We start from the raw sequence: 22,807 nt of genomic DNA, 5'->3' as shown, positions 1-22,807 counted from the left end.
CAAGTGGGGGGACTGAGATGGCCTCCTATAAAAAGTGAGATGTAAACTGAGCTTCAACCAAGATGTAGAGGTGAGAGGGCAAAGCATCCCAACCCATCCTCCGCTCAGTGACCCATGGGATTTTCTGACCCGTTCTTCTGTAAACTATGGTGACTCCCTCTTAGCTTCAGGACCAAATCTAAGGTTTTCTCATTGCTTTTAGAAACTCTTCACAATCTGGTCCCTTCCTGGAACCTTCATGCTTTTCTCACATTTCTTCCTCCTCCCTCCACACACTTCATGATCCTGCTGCACTGGCTGATTCGAATGCACCAGGTCTTTACACTGGTTGTCCCTCATGCCCAGGAGGCTTTCTTTCTACACCTTCCCTGCCTTTCTTCAAGATTCACCTCTATTCCAGAGGGAGGGCCATCTCCAGCAGCCCTGATCTATTTCTCACCACTGGACCCAGATGACTCCAGAGGTGAAAGTGAGGCTGGTGACTTTGCACAGCCTTCCCTCACTTAAATCCAATCCACTTGTATGTCATGGCATCATCTCTCTGATGTCCTGGTCATCTTTAAGAATGAAGAACAAACACCAACCTACTCCAGAGGAATGAAGATGAAACGAGCCACCCACCTCCTGCTACAGATGTGATGGACATGCATGGAGAAGCAAGCATTTTGGGCAAGGCCAATGTAGGAATTTGTTTAGCCAGACTATGCATGAGAGTTTTGTTTTTCAGATTGGGGGATGGTGGCATTTAATAAGAGGAGAGGCAGTAGGAGGGGTAGGTTATAAATGTAAGCAAAAATAAATAAATAAATTTAGGGGGAAAAGATACCTCAACTCCTGCCTTCTGCAGAAGACCTTTCCCTGTCTCCTCAGCTGCTAATAAATAAGACCTTTTCCTTTCAGATTCCCTTCCTCTACTCTGGATATATCTTCTATGTACCTACTTATCTCCCCCATTAGAAGTCATGGTCCTTGAGGGCAGAAGTTTTTTTTTTGTTTGTTTTCTTTCTACTTTTGACACTTTGTTTTTAGTCTTTTTTCCATCACTTCTGACTCTTCATGGGGTTTCTTGGCAAGGATACTGGAATGGTTTGCCATTTCTTTCTCCAAATCATTTTACAGACGAGGAAACTGAGGCAAACAGGGTTTAATTGACTTGTCCAGAGTCACACAGCCAGGCAGTGTCTGAGATCAGATCTGAACTCAGGCCTTCCTAACTCCAAGTCTGGAGCTAAATTTACTGCCCCACCTGGCTAACTGACCTCTGCCTTACTTACCTCCTTGGTTTTCATCCCATGTGGCACTTTGAACCACAGCAGACTAAGTGGCCTTCCTTTATTTTAAGATAAACAGAAAAGTAAAAGAACTTCTAGATCTGTATAGCCCTATGAGCATCTCTATTATTAATCAATCAATAAGCATTTATTAAGCATGTACCAAATGCCAAACATGCTCGACCCTGAAAGTGCAATGACTATGTCAGACAATCCCTGCCCTAGAGGGGTTTACATGGGAATAAGGGGTGGTGGTGAGGAAGGGCAACATGTGATATATAGATTCAAGAAAATTTGGAGATAAGGCAACCCCAACACCATCCACACACCAGATCAGGAGCTCCTGGGTAGCCTAATGCTCCTCTACCTTTATGATTTAATCTGTTAACAAATCCTATGTAATTTTTGTACCCATCCCTCACACCTGTGCCCTGCTGTCCTTTATGCTGACGATACTTTAATTCAAGGACTTCTCTCCTAGCTAGACTGTTAACGTTTCCTTTGCCAGATTCCAAAACCACATCCCTCAAATGTCACTATGTCCATCAGAATTGTTTTGTCTACCATTCACTTTGACCATACTGACTTTCCCTCTAACGATCTGTGATGGTGTCCTAAATGCCGCATGAGTCAAACTCAAGACCACCATCCTGAGCTTCCTTCATGATCATTTTCTCCACAGAGTATCCCACTCCTTCTAGGCACCATCCACACACTATTAAATCTGCTATAAGGCCAATGCATCTCTTTTTTAAAAAAAAATTTATTTATTTAACTTTTAACATTCATTTTCACAAAATTTTGGGCTCCAAATTTTCTCCCCATTTGTCCCCTCCCCCCACCCCAAAACACCAAGCATTCTAATTGCCCCTATCACCAATCTGCCCTCTCTTCTATCATCCCTCCCTTCCCTTGTCCCCATCTTCTCTTTTGTCCTGCAGGGCCAGATAACTTTCTATACCCCTTTACCTGTATTTCTTATTTCCTAGTAGCAAGAACAGAACTCGACAGTTGTTCCTAAAACTTTGAGTTCCAACTTCTCTTCATCCCTTCCTACCCCCCACTTCCCTTCAGAAGGCAAGCAATTCAATATAGGCCATATCTGTGTAGTTTTGCAAATGACTTCCATAATAGGCATGTTGTGTAAGACTAACTATATTTCCCTCCATCCTATCCTGCCCCCCATTGCTTCTATTCTCTCTTTTGATCCTGTCCCTCTCCTAGAGTGTTGACTTCAAATTGCTCCCTCCTCCCATTGCCCTCCCTTCCATCATCCCCCCCACCCTGCTTATCCCCTTCTCCCCCACTTTCCTGTATTGTAAGATAGATTTTCATACCAAAATGAGTGTGCATTTTATTCCTTCCTTTAGTGGGATGTGATGAGAGTAAACTTCATGTTTTTCTCTCACCTCCCTTCTTTTTCCCTCCACTAAAAAGCCTTTTGCTTGCCTCTTTTATGAGAGATAATTTGCCCCATTCCATTTCTCCCTTTCTCCTCCCGATATATTTCTCTCTCACCTCTTAATTTCATTTTTTTAAGATATGATCCCATCCTATTCAATTCACTCTGTGCATGTGTGCGTGTGTGTGTGTGTGCGTATAATCCCACCCAGTACCCAGATACTGAAATGTTTCAAGAGTTACAAATATTGTCTTTCCATGTAGGAATGTAAACAGTTCAACTTTAGTAAGTCCCTTATGACTTCTCTTTGCTGTTCACCTTTTCATGGTTCTCTTCATTCTTGTGTTTGAAAGTCAAATTTTCTTTTCAGCTCTGGTCTTTTCATCAAGAATGTTTGAAAATCCTCTATTTCATTGAAAGACCATTTTTTCCCCTGAAGTATTATACTCAGTTTTGCTGGGTAGGTGATTCTTGGTTTTAGTCCTAGTTCCTTTGACTTCTGGAATATCCTATTCCATGCCCTTCGATCCCTTAATGTAGAGGGTGCTAGATCTTATGTTATCCTGATTGTATTTCCACAATACTTGAATTGTTTCTTCCTAGCTGCTTGCAATATTTTCTCCTTGACCTGGGAACTCTGGAATTTGGCCACAATGTTCCTAGGAGTTTCTCTTTTTGAATCTCTTTCATGAGGTGTTCTGTGGATTCCTTGAATATTTATTTTGCCCTCTGGTTCTAGAATCTCAGGGCAGTTTTCCTTGATAATTTCATGGAAGATAATGTCTAGGCTCTTCTTTTGATCATGACTTTCAGGTAGTCCCCTAATTTTTAAATTGTCTCTCCTGGATCTATTTTCCAGGTCTGTTGTTTTTCCAGTGAGATATTTCACATTATCTTCCATTTTTTCATTCTTTTGGTTTTGTTTTGTGATTTCTTGGTTTCTCATAAAGTCATTAGCCTCCATCTGTTCCATTCTAATTTTGAAAGAACTATTTTCTTCAGTGAGCTTTTGAACCTCCTTTTCCATCGGGCTAATTCTGCTTTTTAAAGCATTCTTCTCCTCATTGGCTTTTTGAACCTCTTTTGCCAATTGAGTTAGCCTATTTTTCAAGGTGTTATTTTCTTCAGCATTTTTTGGAGTCTCCTTTAGCAAGGTGTTGACCCACTTTTCATGCTTTTCTTGCATCTCTCTCATTTCTTTTCCCAGTTTTCCTCCACCTCTTTTACTTGATTTTCAAAATCCTTTTTGAGCTCTTCCATGGCCTGAGCCCATTGAATATTTATTCTGGGTGTTTGGGATGCAGAAGCCTTGACCTCTGTGTGTTTCCCTGATGGTAAGCCTTGTTCTTCCTCATCCAAAAGGACAGGAGGAGATATCTGTTCACCAAGAAAGTAGCCTTCTATGGTCTTATTTTTTTTCCCTTTTCTGGTCATTTTCCCAGCCAGTGACTTGCCTTCTGAGTTTTCTTTCCACCCCCACCATGCCTCCAGATCCGCCCAGCCAGCACTTGGGGTCTGAGATTCAAATGCTGCTTCACAGCCTCAGGGCTTTGGACGGGGGTGGGGCTGCTATTCAGTGTGAGATCAAGTTCAGCTGCTTGGGTTGGGGCAGGGGAGCCTTGGGGATCAGTTCCCTCAGGGGGTTTATGCGGAGACCTTCAACAATAGAACTGAGCTCCTGCCTGCTTGGGGAGCCCCCTTCCCCTGTGGCCTCTGCTGCCACCTCCACTGCTGCCTCCTGTGGGGGCCTGAGTTATGGGGACACCCCATTGCCCTCCCGGCCATCCAAAGAGACCGTCTCACTCACCCCTGGCACCCATGGGTGGAGGGACCTGCCCGGCCACCAGAGATTTCGTCCCTGAAGCCTGCTCAGATATGCTCCTCCCAGTGCTGCACGGCCAAGGCAGAACTGGGCTCGGCTCCAGGTCCAGTGCATGACGGACCTTTCATGTCAGGTTTTCAGGTCTCTCTGGAACAGAAATCTCCTCCACTCCATTGTTCTGTGGCTTCTGCTGCTCCAGAATTTGTTGGGAGTTCTTCTTTACAGATATTTTATGGGCTGTAGGTTTGGAGCTAGCATATGTGTGTCTTTCTACTCTGCCATCTTGGCTCCTTCCCCAATGCATCTCTTTATCTAAGGTAGCTAGGTGACACATCTAGCCTCAGATACTTACTAGTTGTATGACCCTGGGCAAGTCACTTAACTCTGTTTCCCTCAGTTTTCTCATTTGTAAAATGGACTGAAAAAAGCAAACCACTAGAATATCCTTGCCAAGAAAACCCCAACTGGGGTCATGAAGAATCAGACATGGCTGAAAAATGACTCAAAATTCAGTTATCTAAAGTCATCTTTCTCAAGGTAGCAAGATCTGTCTAGAATTTCATTTCCCATATTCCTCTTTTTCCCTTCCTCCTCATCTCCACCCCCAGCTTCCCTGGCTTTCTTCCATAGTCTGTTAAAATCCCACCGTCAGCAAGAAGTGTGTCCTGGTCCATTTCAATGCTGGTGCCTTCCAATTTACCCTGTCCATACCTTGTATCATTTGGTGGTTTGCATGTTATCTTGCCTACTCCCCTCCATTAAATTGTGAGCTTTTGGAGGGCAGGAGCTTTCTTTTTTGCCCTTTTTTTGTATATCCAGCCCTCAGTCTACACCCATCAGAACTTTGGACCCTTCTGCCACTGGATGCTCAGACTCTGACAGGTGAGTTTTGGCCTCATCTTTCCTGGAACCAGGTCTCCACACCACTCCCCCTGACACCCCGTCTCCACACCATTCCCTCTCCTCTTTCATTTCCTCTTTCTGTGCTGTATAGTGCTCTATTAGAATGTAAACTCTTGAGAGCAAGGACTGTCTTACTGCGTTGCATTTGTATCTCTGGGACTTAGTTCAGTGTCTGGCACTTAATAAGTACTTTACAAATGTTCTATCAACCATCCATCCACCCATCCATCCATCCATTCCATCCATCCATCCAGTCAGTTATCCATCTGTCCATATCTCTCTCTCTCTCTCTCTCTCTGTCTCTCTCTCTCTATATGTACATATACATATATATACATATACATATACATATACATATGCTTGACCATAGAGGTGTATATGTGTTGTTTCTGACTAGACAGTCAGTCAGGTAAATAGAAAGAGACTTGTATAGTGATGTATGGAGTACTAGGTGCTGAATACATTTGCTGAACTGAATTATGTGTGTATGCAGGGTTGAGAGTGGGGCATGAGGAGACTGTGGATGGCTGGCCAAAGAGCAAGGTATTACACCTGGATCTAGGAAAGGGATGGGGAGGGAGTCTCCTCTCTGCCTCAAGGACTTATCCAGGGCTCAGCCCCACCTTGGGGCAATGGAGTCAGCCCCCTTGGCCCTATTATACCCCCCACAGCCCTGGGGGCTATGGGCCAGACTCTTAGATAGGCTGAGCTGAGCACAGGGCTGCTGAAAAGGGGCCGCCTCAGATTTCAGGCTTCAGAAGAGCTATTCCCCCTCCCCCCAGCCAGAATGGGTGTGTAGATCTAATTACAGGGACATTCAACCCCAGCACTCAGCTCTAGGGTCTGGCTCCAGAATTAGGCAGGGAAGGCTGGGGGGTTGGAGACTGAGGGGGTGGGGTGGGGAGAGGGGCCCCCCACACTGCATCTCCCCCAAAGTCTCAGTACGGTCTGGTCCATCCCCAACTCTCCTCTTCTCCTCCGTTTCCCCCCCATCACTCCCCGCAGCCCCATTCCGACTCGGGTCTCGTTTGGTCTCTTCCCTTCCATTTACCTCTTTCTCAATCTGTTAGTCTGCCTTTCTTTGTCTTTGCTCAGTGCTTCTCCCTCTTTGTCACTTGATGTCTCTTTTCTTGTGTCTGTTTCCATCTCTGTTTTCCCATTTGTCAGTCTCACTTTGTCTGTCTCTGTCTCTCTCTATGGATCTTTCTCTGGCTTAGTGTCTCTGTTTCTCTCCCTTTCTCTGTGTTTCCTGTTCCTATTCCCGGTCTCTTTCTCTCCCCTGTGGTGCTCTCTTTCCTCCTGTTCCGGACTCTTTTTCTCTGTGTCTCTGTCTCCCCTTCGCTCCCCTTCTACGTTAGCTGAGCTCCATACTCACTTCCTTACCCAATGGCTCTGATATGCCACCTGTCATGCCCCCCAAAAAGTTTCCTTTATAATTCTCCTGACTGGCTCTCCCCTTCCCTAGCCATTCTCACTGACCTACAGTCCTGTGTAGAATTTAATTTCTGAGTTGAATCACTTTCCACTCTTCCTCCATCCTTAAAACTTTGATGTTCTCAAGGTTATTAAGGAACCCCTGCCCCTGGGGCCCCTTCTACATGAAAGAATTAGCAGGCACCTGGTAGTTCTCTCCTGCACATTAGGATCCACAGCCCAGCCTCCTCAAGAAAGGTCCAACCAGGTGACCAGGCTACTTCCCTTGACTCTCAAGGCCACTCTCAGATTTTGTCTGTGAATGAAACCAAGGGAGACAGGTCTGAGCTAGCCTCTGAGAGGAAGACCAGTGTCCTGAAAAGGGATGGGCATTTCCCCCAATATCTCATTTTGGAACATTGGCATTGCATCGTTGTAGAGAAAGTTCTTTGTAAATTTGAAGCAGATAAAATTGCAAGCTATTGTTATGACAAAGTTGAAATGGAGGGGGATTGTGACTATGGCTCTAACCACACACCACTGCCCCACTACTTCCAGCAGAATCTCTGGAGTGTCCTGTCAAGCTTCAAAGGCTCTGAATAGTCAATTCAATTCAACAAGCATAGATTGTGGGCCTGCTGTGTGACTATCATCAGATGACCAGCTTGACTAAATTCAGAGAAATTCATCACCGAAAGGCATGTGGTCCATGGGATATTTTTGGCTACTATGGCTCATGAAGAGCCATCTAAAGCATGGAAGGTCACTGACTCTCTATATAACTGGGCCTCGGTTTCCTCCTCTGTAAAATGAGGAATTTGGAGCAGTGGACGCTGATGTCCTTTCCAGTTCTACAACTATGATCCTGGGACTGCAATCTGCATCCATGAAGGGGCGGCCCACACTGAGGAAGACACAGATCTTTTAAAGTAAAGCATCCAAATTCTCTCCCTCTTTCAAGGCCCAGTTCCTTAAGGGAGCTTCCCTGACTATAACAGCCCACAAAGACCTACTTCACAGGGTATAGGGAGGAAAAGACATTATAGACCTTAACATATTATACCAACAGTTCTCAAACTTTGTGGTCTCAGGACTCCTTTACACTTTTACAAATGATTGAGGACCCTCCCCTCCCCAAGTTTCTGTTTCTGTAGGTTATATTTATTAATATTTACTATATTAGAAATTAAAACATCTTAGTATTACAGCTATCCCTGCCACATGGCAGCTTTCCTCATTGTGGGTTTCAGTTTATTGTGGGTTAGCGTAAGAAACTAAGTGGGAATTTTTTGGTAGCTTTGCAGAAGCTAGAGACAACACACAAAGTTCAGCAGATGACACAGAGCTTATGGCCAAATACTTAACTCAAATTTTACAATAAGATACTGTAAACACCTCATGAAAAAAAAAGAAAAATTCACACTTCTCTGGTACAAAATGAGAGCCAAAAATTTTTACATGCATTTCCCAGATCATGGGGGTGCTGTGCTCTAACCCCCACGATGTGGAAGGGATAACTATATTATGAAAACTGTTTTGCCCTCCAGAAGTCCCTGAAATAGTCTCAGGCACCCACAGGTATCCCTAGACCAGACTCTGAGAACTACTTTATTATGGGAATAAAAGTTATGTTGACAACAGTGACGGCCCATCTCCCCAGTGGACTGTGATTGGCTGAGGATGAAGACTCTAATTTCCTTTCCATCTGTAAATCTAGGATCTATTTCTCACTTACTTTTTTATTTCATATAGTAAATGCTCATTGATTGACTGCTGAACTCTGTCCCCTATTCCCTTCCCTAGTCTATACTTCCTTTCTAGGTTTTACTGGTCCAATATTCAGCAAGTGAAAAGGCTGCCTCATGTGCCTCTTTCAGATAGGAAATCTGTTTGGTGACTGCTTAGGTAACATTTGTCACTTCTGCACATCTTAACGACTGAAGCTACAGTTAGCTGTATGGATATAGTGGTATTGACAGCAAACTCCTAGTCCCTTCTCTCAAGTCCCTTCACCTTCCTTCCTGATAAATACAGAAGCAAATTGTCCAAACTGAATCAGTCTTAGGAGTGTGTGGGGAAAGTCGCTAAGCTATTCATAGCCTTTGATCTAGCTGTCTCACAAACAGCGATAAACCCCCAAAGAGGTTTGAATGAAAATATACAGCATTTTTTTTTGTGACAACCAAAACCTAGAACAAAGAAGGCGGCCGTCACTTGGAAATAGACTGAACAGATTGTGGCCTCTAAATATAATGTGATGTTATCATGTCATAGAAAATGAGAAATGTGAGGAGTTCAGAGAAGTATGGAAAGATGGGTCTTTACCAATGAAGAATGAAGAAGGGAACTTTGCTTCATTGGATTTCTTTATAACTAAAGAAGACAAAATTCAAAAAGAACTGGGTTAGAGGCGATAGAAAGTGATAGAGGAGAACTATATCCAGGGATGACTGGTATAAAAGCAAAAGACATACATGAGACATGTTTCAAAATGGAAGGTCATTGATCACTTGTGCATAAGAGATGTCTACACACTGGATCCCAAGTCAACCAAAGGTCAAGAGGGACCCCTAGAAACCAGAAGAGCAACCCTATTTCTGAGAGGTCATTAAGGGGAGACTGGATGCCACTTGTCAGGGGTGTGCTAGAAGGGATTCCATTTCATATGGAGGATGAACTGAGTTCCTTCCAATTCCTGGCATTCTGAATCTAAGAATTAAGGGAGGAGATAGTCAAGCCCTAGGGCTGCTGGGGATTAGCATCCATCTATTGACAAAGAGTCTTTGAGGCTTGTCCAGGGTTGATGGAGAAACTATTGGAGGGACCAGACTAGGCCACTGCTTTCTTTCTTTTTAAAAAATTTAATTAAATTTATGTATTTTGTTGCATTTTAAGCTCCAAAATGTCTCCCTCTCTCCTCACCCCACATTAGAGAAGGCCACCATTTGATACAGATTTTTAAATATATGTAAGACCATCCTATGCTTACTTCTATTTATCAGTTCTTTCTCTGGAGGTAGATATACCATAGGTCTTTTATAATTGATTTGAGTCATTATAATACTCAGAATAACTTGGTTGTTCATAATTATTCTTCGAACAATATTGCTGTCCCTGTATATAATGCTCTCTTGGTTCTGCTTCTAAAATCAACCAGCTCATCATTTCTTACAGCACAGTAGTGTTCCATCACTATCACATGCCACACCTTGTTTACCCATCCCCAGCTGATGGTCATCCCCTAGGCCACTGCTTTCTCAGAAACTTAAGGTGGAGTAAGGAGGATTGGACTGAAAGTACTGATGTTTTAGGAATAAAAAACGAAAAGGTATATGGATGGGAATCTCGTTTAGAGTCTGGGAACAAGATAAAGATCTCTAGACTGGGGGAGGCCTAAATGATGTCCTGTGGGCTGGACCTGACTATTCTATTTTACTCTAAAATGAGGGAGTTCAAGTAGGAGTATGCTATGGAACTCAGGGGGATGGATTATGAGTTTGGGGGGTTGGAGGAATGTTCCTGATTTGGGTAGCCTCATTCCCTAGCTATGAGCCTCAGTTTTCCAGTCTCTAACATGAGAATAGATTATATCACAGAGTAAAAAATAATTGTCTTCCCAATCAGACTGTCCTCACTTCCTATGAGATTGGACTTCCCCAAGGGGAGCACTTAGTCTTACTCTTATTCTGGGCCTGTGGTCAGTCTGTCTCCACATATTTTAAAAGGCAAAGATCTCCTCCTACCCTTCCCGTTGTTTTAGAGACATGCAACAATATATTACAAGAGGAAAGAAAATAGAACTATAGGATTTTGGCATTGGAAGGAAACAGTATATAGTCCAAGCCCTTCTTTTTACCAGTGAGGAAACTGAGGCCCAGAGAGGTTCAATAACTTGTCTAACATGACATAAGTTGCTTAAAATGGCAGGTGTGAGATACAAACCCATATCCTCTTATTACACATCTAGTTCTCTTGACCACTAGACCATCTTGTTGCCCTCTTGTCTTGTCTCCTGGTTCTAAACTAATAAGTTATGTGACTTTGGGTAAGTGACTTTCCTTTATGAGCCTCAACTGTCCCATTCTTAAATTGGGGCAATGAACCTTAGCTCATGGTAATCATTTCCAGCATTGACAAGCATCATGAGCTAAAGTCCCTTCCAATTCTAACATTCATTATGGCACCTTGGGAAGGGTACTAGGCTTGGAAACTGGAGGTCTGGGTTTGATTTCTGGGTCTGGCCCTCACTGGCTGTATCATCTTGGATGAATTGCTTCCCCCATCTCACCTAACCCATTCTATCTAGTTGAGCCCAGACCATGCTTTGCCTCCATACCCCTTGGACAACATACCCTCTGCCCTGATGCCTTGCATATTCTCCCCACAACTGCCCAACTACTTTCCACCTCTTGCCCTGGGAATAGTAATTGAACCATTGTAACCACTGCTTCAGAAAGGGCATGGCACCACTCCCCCTTCCTATGCGTTTTCCTCCCCCCAGACCAAAACTCCCTTCCATAGCCACTACTGTCCATGTTAGCATGTAAGCTCCCTGAGGGCAAGGACCAGCTCACTTTCGTATTTGCATCCCTAGCACCTAGGACAGAGCTGAAATATAGCAGGCATTTAAATGCTTTTCCATTCATTCATTCATTCATTCATTCATCCATCTCTGGATCTATTTTTCCTAATATTCAAAATAAGGATAATAGATGAGCATTTCCTTCCTTACAGGGTTATTTTGTGGGAAGCTTTTTTTTTTGAAAGCCAAAATGCCGCAGAAATAGAAAGTCTTCCTATGACGAAGCTATGACTACAGAAATCAGAATACAAGTGGCTCTCCTTCCCAGCCTCTCTCAGCTTCAGGACTCTGTGTTCAGCTAGCTCTCTTCTAACCTCCACATTGGTGCAGCAACAGGCACCAAGTGTCCCAGCCTCCTGGGGTTGGCCTTAGCCTGCCCAACCTCCTTCATCTTGTACTCTTCCAAGGTGGACCCAGCAGCTCCAGATCTCTCCCTCTCCCTTCCCTTCCTCTTTCTGGGTGTCCCCTCCATCTGTCTTACCTCCACCAGCTGGCTCCCTGCTAGGGCAAAAGTCAGAGAAAGGACCCCGAAGGCCAGGGCTGAAAAGGGGCTTGAGAAAGGCTGACGCCTTATGATCGTCTTGTCTGGCTCCCACATCCTGGCTCTCTCCAGCTCTCCGATGCTCTCTCTGCTCACCTCTCCACTGACCAGAGCCTCGGCCTGCTCTGTGATGAATAGCTTTAGGGGGATGGCTGGCAGCTTACCAGCCTCTGGATGTCCCCCCCACCCCACCCGTCGTCTCTGCAGCTGCCTGCCGCCTGCTGACTGTCCGGTGGCTCTGGCCCAGTGGGGGTGGGGAGAATCATTTATTCATCAGGGAGGTGGAAGAGTATCCTGTTCCTCAGGAAAGGGGGGGGAAGGCCAGCTGAGAAGAGCATGGGAGAGTGATTTATGCCATGAGATGGACATTAGCTGTTTGGGGGGGCTTAAAACAAAGACAGGATAAGGGTAGCATGAAAGTCTGGGTTCAAGTCCTAGAGGTGGCATTAACTCATTCTGTTACCTTGGACAAGCTCCTTTATTTCTCTGGGTCTCAGTTTCCACATCCATAAAATAAGCCTGTTAGACTAGATGTTTTCTTTCAAATTGGAAATTCTATTGAGTTTAGAGTCTCTCAAGGGCTGATATAGTATGTTCGGTGTTCTAAGGATCCTTTCGATGTTGATATTCTATGTTCTATAGTCTAGACTCCAAGTTTCTTCAGATCAGAATCTAACGTTCTATTTTCTATTTTCCAACTTTACATTCTATGTTGTATTTTCTAAGGTCCCTCTCACTTCTGCTATGATTTGATGAACATTTTGCCTTAAGAGCACAAAAGACCCTAGTGCAAGCTGGCATTCCATACCTAGGAAGCTGGCCCATGAGTCCAAGTGTCCAAGTTCTTCGGGTTCTCTGAGAAACCCTTCTTCACAAAGGAGGCTCCTCCAGGGTTCAGCCCCCCCACCAAAGGTTTGACTGTGGTGGTGAAATATGGTTCTCTATGGCACCCTGCAAGAGGAAGAAAATCTCAGTGGCTGCCCATACCTCTTGGGGGGGGGGGAGGGAGAGTTACTGCCTACCTCACTGCCCATGTTCCTTTGCTCCCCAGTGATTGGGGGAGGAGCCTGTGATTGGTAGTCATGGCAATCAGCATCATGCACTGAGCTCTCCTTGGCTGTCCAGCTGTAGCTTTGGTCACCCTGGAACCTGGCCAGGATTCTGGAGAGGAGGGAGAGAAATGGATGTAGCCAGAGCTCAGATGGCTTGGGGGACAAGGAGGAGGGGGGGAGGGAGAATGTTGCTGGAGGATCCAGCAGCGTCTACACAGACTGGGCAGTGAAACTCAGCCTCTATGTAAGCTTTGGACGATGCATTTCCAGGCAAGATTCGCCTTGGGGCCAGCTGGCTTTAACAGACAGATTAATTCTAAACCCCACCACTCATGGAACCCTCCCCCAGTCACAGACTGGTCCATGAACTTGGAACGCTAGAAGAAAACTCTATAAACGTAACAAATGTGGTCAAAATGTTGAGCTTTCAGAGACACTTCTTTCATCATTAAACAGGAGAGAACTCACCCAAGAGAGAAACCCAAAGTGCCAGTTCTCTAACTCATAGTACCATGCTCCTTTTAATGACAAATCCGTACTAAAATGTACCTGGCAGTATCTCTACATGCAGACAAAATATACACAATAAGGTCCTCTTAAGAGGCAAGGGGGCATAGCAGACTACTACATAAAAGCTTGTTTTCCATCTTGTCAACTTGAGCTTTTGGCACAATTTTTTAAAAATCTGGATTGTATTGTTTCAATTCAGAGCAATACCACTGTGCAACAATAAGTTATGTTTTAAAATGCGGCAGCATTAAAAACAGAAAAGGATAAAAATATTCATCCAAGACCAAGATCCAAGAGCTCCTGCGGTCATCCAGGTGAGAGGTCAGAGGGCCAAAGCCAGGGTGGCGCTGGGGTGAAGATAAGACTTGGCACATTCTCGTTAGAATTCTGTTTATCTGAGGCCTGGGAGAACACCATTGGCAGACGCAGCCACCCCAGGCCACGGCGGGCTCTGCCAGCCTCAGCCCTTCCCAGCAGCAAGGCCCCAAAGCATTCCAGGGGACCCCCCACACCCAGAGAAAGAGGCAGGCTGCGTCTGTCCTGGGGTCCTCCTCCTGGCTTCTCCCGTGGGCTGGAAGTCTTCGAGGCAGTGACAGGGGCGGGCGTGGAGGGAGAGGGAGAAGGGTAGGACGGAGCCAAGTGAGCGCTTCGAACTAAGCAGAAATCAACAAACACGTGTTCAGCACGTGCTCTCTGCGGATCTCTGCTGGCGGGGATGACGACAGAAAGTGGGCGGGGCCCTCCACGGCCGTCGGACTGGGCGGGGCCAGATCATGCGCGTGCGCACACGTCTGTGTTGCCCGTGTATGTGCACGTATGTAGCAGCTTTTAGAAGAACGCTCTCCATCGCACATACAGGCGTCTGAGGTTAATAATAACCCTGCAGGCCCGGTCCCCCCGCCCCCCCACCCCAGGCCGGACGGGGTGCAGCAGCCCAGCCCCCTCTCTGTGGCGGAGGAGCCTCGCACCGCTGGGTCATTCACGTCTGAGGCAGCATTTGAACTCGGGGCTTCTGAGCATGCGCGCTAAGGGCCCCGGCGGGCGAGGGCACGCGCAGAGTCCCCAGCCGGGTCCGCCCAGGGTCCGGCTCTCGTCTCGGCGGGGTTTTCCTGAGGGTCCTAGGGCCTGGTGCACACATCTCGGGGAGGCCCCAGGCCGGCCCCGGGCCTTCTCCATCTGTGGCGGGGGCAGGGGGCGGCGGAGGCCCGGGCTGACCAGGGCGGAGCGCGGGGCCGCGGCCCAGCCCGAGGGGCCACCTGCGCCTGCGCGTCCGGCTGCTATCGGTGGAGCGCTGGCGCCCTCTGCTGGCGAGAGTGGGAGCTGCCGGGGAGCGCATGGGGTGGGGGGTGATGGGGGCTTGGAGGCTTCCGGGGAGGGCAAGGGAGGGGATGGAGAGAGGAAGGCCGGAGAGGAAGGTGGAAGCCTGTGTCCATCACGTGAAACAGCATGCCCGTCACGTGACGTGGCATGTGTGCCATGTTCATGGAGCGAGGGGCATGTTGTCACATGTCATCTGTAGTGGCGCTGCTGTGTGTCCCTGACGCGGTGCCGCACGATGTGTCCATCCATCACATGACGTGGCGTGTCTGTCACGTGATGGAGGCCGTTGTGTCGCGCCCTCGACATTGTCATGTGCAGTGGTAATCATGTGATGTAATGTGTTGCGTACCCCATGTGACATGGCTTGTAGCGTGCGCATGGCATCACATGATATGCCACCACATGATGTCACGGGTCTGGCACATGACACTCTGTCATGTGACATTGGTCTGTGCCTTGAGTCACATGCTACCGTTTGCCGCATGCTGTGACGTGACATCCCGCGGTGAGGCGTTGTCCATCGCATGGTTGTCATGACACAGAGGTGTGACATGACCGGAAGGGGATCCCCACGGAGGCCCCGCTGCGAAGGCAGTGTCGCACGTGGCACAGCCGCTCTCCCTTGTCCCCGCCCCCATCCTCTCCCCTTACTGCCTTCCCGGCAGCCCCGCGGTCCGGTGAGGGGTGCCCCAGACGGGGTCAGGAGGACCCGAGGCCCAAGGCCCGGCCCGGCTCAGACACTCGCCTTCCCGCTTCCTCCCGCTGTCTCCTTGTGCACCAGACGATCACACACGGTGCGTCCTCCACAGGGCCGAGAGGGTCACCCCCAGTGTGAGCTGGGGCTGCTACCCATGTCAGCAGCGAGTGCCCATCGCCAGACCTTTGCCATAATGCGGGTCTCTGTAGCCTGAGGTCCTGAACCCGCAGGGACACGGAGCCGCTGCAGGTGGGCTGGGGCGCGGGAGTGGGTGAAGAGGGGCATGGAGCCGTGTCCAAGGAACGTTCCACCACCCTCTCGTGGGAGGGTGGGATGTGGCACGTTTTCCTGCCCCTCCCCCAGTCCCACCCATTAGGGCCATGCCATGGCCCACTGGGCTTTGAGCCCCACTTTGGAGATCACGGGACAGGAGAAGTCCAGGGCTGCCCTCCCCTGGCACAGAGGAGGAGATGGAGACTGGGGAGCTGAAGTGCCCTGGCCAAGGTCACCCAGGCAGCAAAGGCCAGCAGCGCCTCCCACTTCCCACTGGACCGTCCTTTAGGCCTAAACTCCTAGACCGTGGAGGCCAAGGAGGCGTGAAGGATCATGCCTTCGTCCTCTGCTGTTCTTCTCTCCGGACTCTGACCCCTGGGCATGGCCACCTCTGGCTACACTCACCCCTGCAGCGCCCAGTGCACCTTCCCTCCACCCTCTGTGGAGCTGATCCTTCTTCCTCAGGCCCCAGTGACTCAGCGTTGGACCCACTTCTCCCTCCCATCCTCCTGCAATCAACCTGGTTCTTCACCGTCTTTGTGCCGTGAGCCCCTTGAACAAATCCAGTGAAGCCGACAGATTCCTCCTTGGAATAATGCCTGTAAAAGCCTAAAATAGGAGAGATTGCAAAATCTAAATTTAAGCAAAAACATTCATGGACTCCTGGTTAAGAACCTGGCCTAGCCTTTTACTTTGTCATCATTCCCAGGCCAGACTCCTGTCTGGGGTAGTTAGTTGAGTCTTGGGAGCATTTTAGAAAAGACGCTGACAAACCCCAGCAGGTCCAGAGGAGGATGATCCAGACAGTGACGGGGCTGGAGAGCAGGCATAGGAGGATCAGTTCCAGAGACTGATAATGGTTATTGTGGAGAGCCGAAGATTAAGAGGAGGCGTAATCACTACCTTCAAGGCTGTGAGGAAGACAGACTAGACATTCACCTGGACTCCTGGCACTCAGAGGAAAGGGGGAGTTACAGGGGGCAAGTTTCAGCTTAGGGTAAGGAAAAACCTCTGCTGAAGGAGAATGGGCTGCCTTTAACAGTACTGAGCTCCCCATCCCTGGAAGTGTCCAAGCATTCTGTCAAGAAAAGGGATTTGGGCATTAAGTGGGAAAGCCGACCACAAGAGCTCTAAGGCCCTTTCCAGTCTCTATGGGATCCACAGGGTTCCAAGGGCTCTTTATCTCCTTTCTCCACCCAATTAGAATCATTCTTTTATTTTGTCACCATGTTTCTTCCTTTGTTTTCTTTAGTACTCATGGCATAAAGTCCAAACTCTTTCATTTGGCAAGTCTAAACTTAGTGGTTGTTAAGTTGCTTTGCAAATGTATCTGACCGTTCATGACCCCATTTGGGATTTTCTTGGCAAAGACTCTGGCCATTTCTTTGTCCAGCTCATTTTACTGAGGAAACTGAGGCAAACAGGGTTAAGTGAGTCGCCCAGGGTCACACAGCTCATAAGTGTCTAAGACCAGATTTGAACTCAGGACAATGAGTTTTCTTGACTCCAGGCCCATCAATCTGTGCACTATGGCACCACCTAGTGGCCATAATTCCAACCCTAGACTATACTGTTCCTCTATGCACATGCCCTACTTCAGCCTGGCCAGCCCCTTCACTCTCCCTTCTTATATACACAAAATCTGAAACCTTTTCCTTTCTTCTTTCCACTGATCAACATCCATTTAATCTTTCAAGGAAAAAAAGTTTAAAACATTAATCTTTCATAGAAAGCCTTCCCAGATTTACTCCAATCATCACTGATCTTTTAATTTATGGTCCCTCTTCTTGTTTGGATTCAGTTGTATTTAAATGCAAAACTTTTCACCTTGTGATACATTGCTTTTTAATTATAAGAAATTCGATTCCCCTGTGCTATCTGTCAGCTAAGTGAGTAAGCTCCTGTGGGCAAGTACCATGTGAAAGGCAGTGAGCTATAGTGCTAATAGCACATGTCAAGATATATGGGATTGATTGAATCTTGGCATCATTAACTTTGTGCAAGTCATTCACCTTTCTGCATCAGTCTCTTCACTTGCAAGGGACAAAAAATGATGATGCACATGGCCTATGCATCAGATCACCCTTCCTTTAAGGATCTCTTGTTTCTCTGACTCCCCTAAGCACAGTCACCAGCTCCTCTTACAAGTACCAAGGTTTACAAGGTTCAAGAATAAGTTTATTTGCAAGTTGAGGAGGATTGACTGGTGAATGACTAAACAAGTTGTGGCACATGAATATAATGGAATATTACTGAGCCATAAAAATGGTGAGTATGAAGAGAAGCATGGGAAAACATATGAACTGATGCAGATTGGTTACAAGAATCAGGAAAGTGATGTACATGATGACTACAGCAATGTAAATTGAAAAAACAAAATCCCCAAACTTAATGCTGTATAGTGACCAAACTTGGCCCCAGAGAAAAGATTTGAAAATTCCTTTTCTCTGCAGAGATAGGAAACTATGAGTATGGAACACTGCATATACTACTAGATTTCATTGATGTGTTGGTTAGTCTGCTGAATTCATTTATTTCTTCTATTTTTAGTCTTTGTTACAAAGGATAATCCGCTTGGTAGGGAAGGGGAAGATATATTCAGAAATGAAAGTAATATAAAAATAAAATATGTCAACAAAAAATTAAGTGTTTTTTTAAAAGGACACTAAAAACAATTTTTAAAACCACAGAAAGGATTCATTTACGAGTGTATGGAGAGTGAACAGATAACCCCTGCTTCTGAACAGACACCGTGAGTTCGAGCGTTGTCTTTGTAGGGCCCCAGAAGTAGGTGACTTTGACATCAGCACTAACACCCCCCTCCCCCACCCCAGGGACACTTTGTATTATCCTACTTTTTGGGGGGCAGTTTTCCTTCCATTTGCTCCCTGTTCCTGTTCTACTTCTCCACCACAGGTCTCTTCCACTCCCTTCAGGTGTTTCAGGTCACCTACCTTTGTCCCTGTTGTCACTGTGCACAATAGTCCCTAATAATCAGTTCTCATTGGTGCCCTGAATTAGAACCAGATTCAGAGATTAGGTAGATGGAAGCAGACTGAACAATTCCTGGAAGCTGGGCAGGCTTCTGGGGCTGGAAGAGAGGTGGACACGCAGGCATGTTACCTGGGAGCATGGGGTGTTGTGGCTTTCAGTACACAACAGAGGGGGGAGTCCAAGATGGTCCTTGAAGAGGCACCTCCTAGGACCTGTCACATGGTTCCTCCAAGCTCCCTATTGGCCTCTTGGATCCATTCTGCAGGATGGGTCAGGTGGCTTCATAGAGATGGGGGAGGGATCCCAGCCATTGGTATATGATGGACTTCCCACCTGGGGAGCCATAGACAGAGGGCATCCCTGGAAGCAGGAATGGGTGTAACTAGGGCATGAATAGTTTGTTGGACAGAGAAAGCCTCGGCTAGATAAAAACAGAGCATTGTCCTTAACTGCAGCCCTTAATTGTCATCATCATCCTCATCATCAAAGCTTACGTTCCTCTAGTTCTTTAAAGCTTGTAGAGTGCTTTACACATGCTATTTTATTTGGTTCTTACTACAGCCTTGTGAGGCAGGCAGTCTTATTGTCCCATTTACAGATGAGAAAATTGAGGCTGAGAATGTTTAAGTGACTACCTAAGATCATACAGCTAATAAGTGTCTGAGGTGGCATTTAAATGTAGGTCTTCATGACTCAAGGCCCAGTTCTCTATAAAATATGCTGCCTTGCTGCCTTATAAAATCTTTTGGATTTTCAGGTGTATAATAGGGAGCAACAAGGGAGGTATCCACCCCAAGAGGAGGTGAGGCCTGGGAACAGAAGTAGAGGCCTCCCTCCCTCATGAATAGTAGAGTATGGAGTTAAGAGCCTAGAAAACAAGGCTAGTGTAGAAAAAGAAGACATCAGGTATGACCTCACTCAAGTCCTACCACGATGCCTCTCTGGAATGTGGCACTGGCCTCGGGTTCGAATGGTTTCAAGCATGCCTTTTATATTGAATTCCACGTCTGTTTTCCAGACAGATGTAGTTCAAGTTCAGAGAAGCTCACTATCAAGTGGATAACAAGGTCATGCATTTTATGGGTTCAGCATCTCTAGAAGACATCCACTAGGAAGGGTTGCAATTGTATTGGTGGATGGGGTTCCCACATAGAGGAAATCACAGATCCTCTGAATACTGAAATACAGGATCTACCTTCAAATGTGAGGTCCAGATTTCTGCCCTGATTGAAGAATTTCTTCAATTTTCTATTCTACAACTACCTGGCATCCTCTTCTGTGGAAGCTGGGAGGGCTCTTAGACCCAAGAACACAGGATTTCGAAGCCAGAAGGACCTTTGAGAGGATCAGTCCAAGCCCTTTGTCTTGCAGAAGAGGAGGAGTAGGTAGAGGGGGAAGGAGGCTGGGGTGTGGGAGCTTCCCACACAGTATCCTGAATTTGGCCTCCTCCTTGTTTGGCAAACACTTATTTCCTGAATTTCCAGGCACAGTGACAATCTCTAAGGAAATTAGGGGAGCAAGAGTGGGAGGGGAAAGATAGAGACAGAGACAGAGAGAGACAGAGAATTTTGACTCTAGCCTGTGGCTTCGAGTGTACAATCCAGGGCTTGCCTTCTATTTAAAAATGGATGCATCTGCTAATAGTTTGTGATGTTAATAGCTCTAGGAAAGCCTCCTTACTCCAAATTATTCTTTGAACTCAGACACCTGCATCAGATTACACAGAGCAGGTGATTACCACCTAGAAGTTCACTCCAACAACCCTTGATTAAGTGCTCACTGTGGTCAAACCCCTCCGATGTTGGATGGGTTTGTTTGCACTTAATCCCCGTTGCAGAGGGAAAGAGAGTATTGAAATAAATGAATCAACATAGTCCAATCTAGAAATCATCCACTGGGAATGATAAAAGAATGACGAAATTTGTGGAGGTTTGCTGAATTCATGACAACAAGACAATACCAGAAACATAGTAAACTTAACTGAGGCCAGAGCACTGGATGAGGCTCCAGCATCAATATGAGTTTTACAGAAGATATTCCTGCCCTCAGGAATTTACATATTAGTGGGGGATTACACATCCAAATGAGTTCAATTCAATAGACACCTACTTGTTTAGGTGTTTATTCCTGGTAGAGATGCAAAGTTGAGATAAAACATATCCCTTATCCGGGTTCATTCAATGAATATGGATTAAACATTTATGTGCCAAATGCTGTACGAGCGAAAACAATGCCCAGGCTGTTTGTTGTTGTTCACTCATTTCAGTCATGTCTGCCTCTATGACTCTATTTGGGGTATTCTTGGCAAAGATACGGAAATGGTTTGCCATTTCCTTCTCCAACTCATTCGACAGATGAGGGAACTGAGTTAAACATGGTTATGTGACTTGCCCAGGATCACATAGCTGGTAAGTGTCTGAGACTGGATTTGAACTCAGGTCCTTTTGACTCCAAGCCCTATACTCTATCCATTGCAGCCACCATACATGCTTAATAAATGTTTGCTGATTAATTTTTTAAATTGATACAAGACACTGAGAATACAAAGACAAACGCAAGCTGATCTTGTCCTCAAGGATCTTGGATTCTCCTGGAGGAACAGCAATACACGAGTAAATATAGAGTAATTTGGGGAAACTGGCACTAAAAATTGGGGAGAGGACGGAGAAAAGCTTTAAGTCACAAGTGACATTTAAAATGAGTCATGAAGGGAGTTAGAGACTCTAAAGATGGAAGGGAGTAAGGGAGGGCTTTCCAAGCATGGGGAGAGTGTTGGAAGAAAACAGAGAAAATACTTCAGATGGAGAACGCAAATAGACCAGTTTGACTGGAATAGAGAGTGTACAAGGCAGAATAACAAATGATCAGTCTGGAAAGGTCGGAGTCAGACTCTATAGGGATTTAAATGGCAAACAGAGTTCATCTGGAGGAACAGAAGGTCAAGAATCTCAAGGGGAAAGAAGTGGGAAAAGAAGGAAACCAAACAAGACCAGATCTTCAACTGTCCTACAAAGCAGTATTCATCAAAACAATTTGTATTGACTAAAAATTAGAAAGGCTCATTAAAGGAACTGAATAGATACACACCACACAAAAGAAAACAAACCCCATACCTTCAAGTTCAGCATGGCCAAAGGTCACAACTGCTGGCTAAGCATTTCCGATCTGACAAAAACTGATGGGAAAATCAGACAGTAGACTGGCAGAAATTAGGTTTATACCAATATCTCCTACAATATACTGAGATAAGCTCCAAACGGATATATGATCTAAATATAAAAGATAGAAGAATTTACCTTTCAGATCTATGGAAAGGGGAAGACTTCCCAAACACAATAAAAAAGATCCAAGAAGGGAAGAAATGGACAATTTTGACTATATGAAACCTGAAAGTTTTTACACAAACAAATTTAATTCAGCTAAGATTAGAAGGGAAATATATAACTGCAGAAAAATCTTTGCAGCAAGTTTCTCTGATAAAGATGTTGTTTTTAAGACATATAAAGAACTGATTCAAATTTAGAAGAACAAGAGCCATTCACCAACTGATAAATGGACAAAAGACATGAACAGGTAGTTTGCAAGTGAAGACATTCAAGCTCTCTATAACCATATTTAAAAATTCTCCAAATCACTAATAATTAGAAAAATAACTCTGAGATTCCACCTCCCATTTATCAGATTGACAAAGCTGATTCAAGAAGAAAATGACAAATGTTGGAGGGGCAGTTGCAGTGTTGGTAGAGCTACGAATTGATCCAGCCAATATGGAAAGCAATTTGGAACTATGCCCCAAAAGTTATTAAACTGTCTATATACTCTCTGGCTCAGCTACACTTCTACTAGGCTTACAATACAAAGTACTCAAGAAAAGAAGAAAAGGGATGATATGCACAAAAATAAAAAGAACTAGAAACAAAGGAGATATTCATCAAGCGAGGAACAGCTGAACAAATTATGGTATATGAATATAACAATACTATAATGCCATGAGAAATGATGAGAACAGTTTTAGGAAAACCTGGGA

At 45.7% G+C, this 22,807-nt stretch overlaps 1 protein-coding gene across 1 annotated transcript in view; it reads right to left on the bottom strand.

Annotated features, from left to right (window-relative positions):
* Positions 1–22,807, bottom strand: part of TMIE (transmembrane inner ear) — a 59,336-nt gene that overhangs the window by 23,666 nt on the left and 12,863 nt on the right. Inside the window, exons 2-3 of the mRNA XM_072653256.1 lie at positions 12,957–13,095; positions 11,875–12,885 (exon numbers count right to left, since the gene is read on the bottom strand). Coding sequence (XP_072509357.1) covers positions 11,875–11,991 — 117 coding nt within the window. The 5' untranslated portion in view covers positions 11,992–12,885; positions 12,957–13,095. The remainder of the gene's footprint in view (positions 1–11,874; positions 12,886–12,956; positions 13,096–22,807) is intronic.

This window comes from Notamacropus eugenii, chromosome 1, assembly GCF_028372415.1.
Source record: "Notamacropus eugenii isolate mMacEug1 chromosome 1, mMacEug1.pri_v2, whole genome shotgun sequence".
In the NCBI taxonomy this organism is placed as follows: Eukaryota; Metazoa; Chordata; class Mammalia; order Diprotodontia; family Macropodidae; genus Notamacropus; species Notamacropus eugenii.
This window is presented reverse-complemented; position numbering and strand designations above follow the sequence as displayed.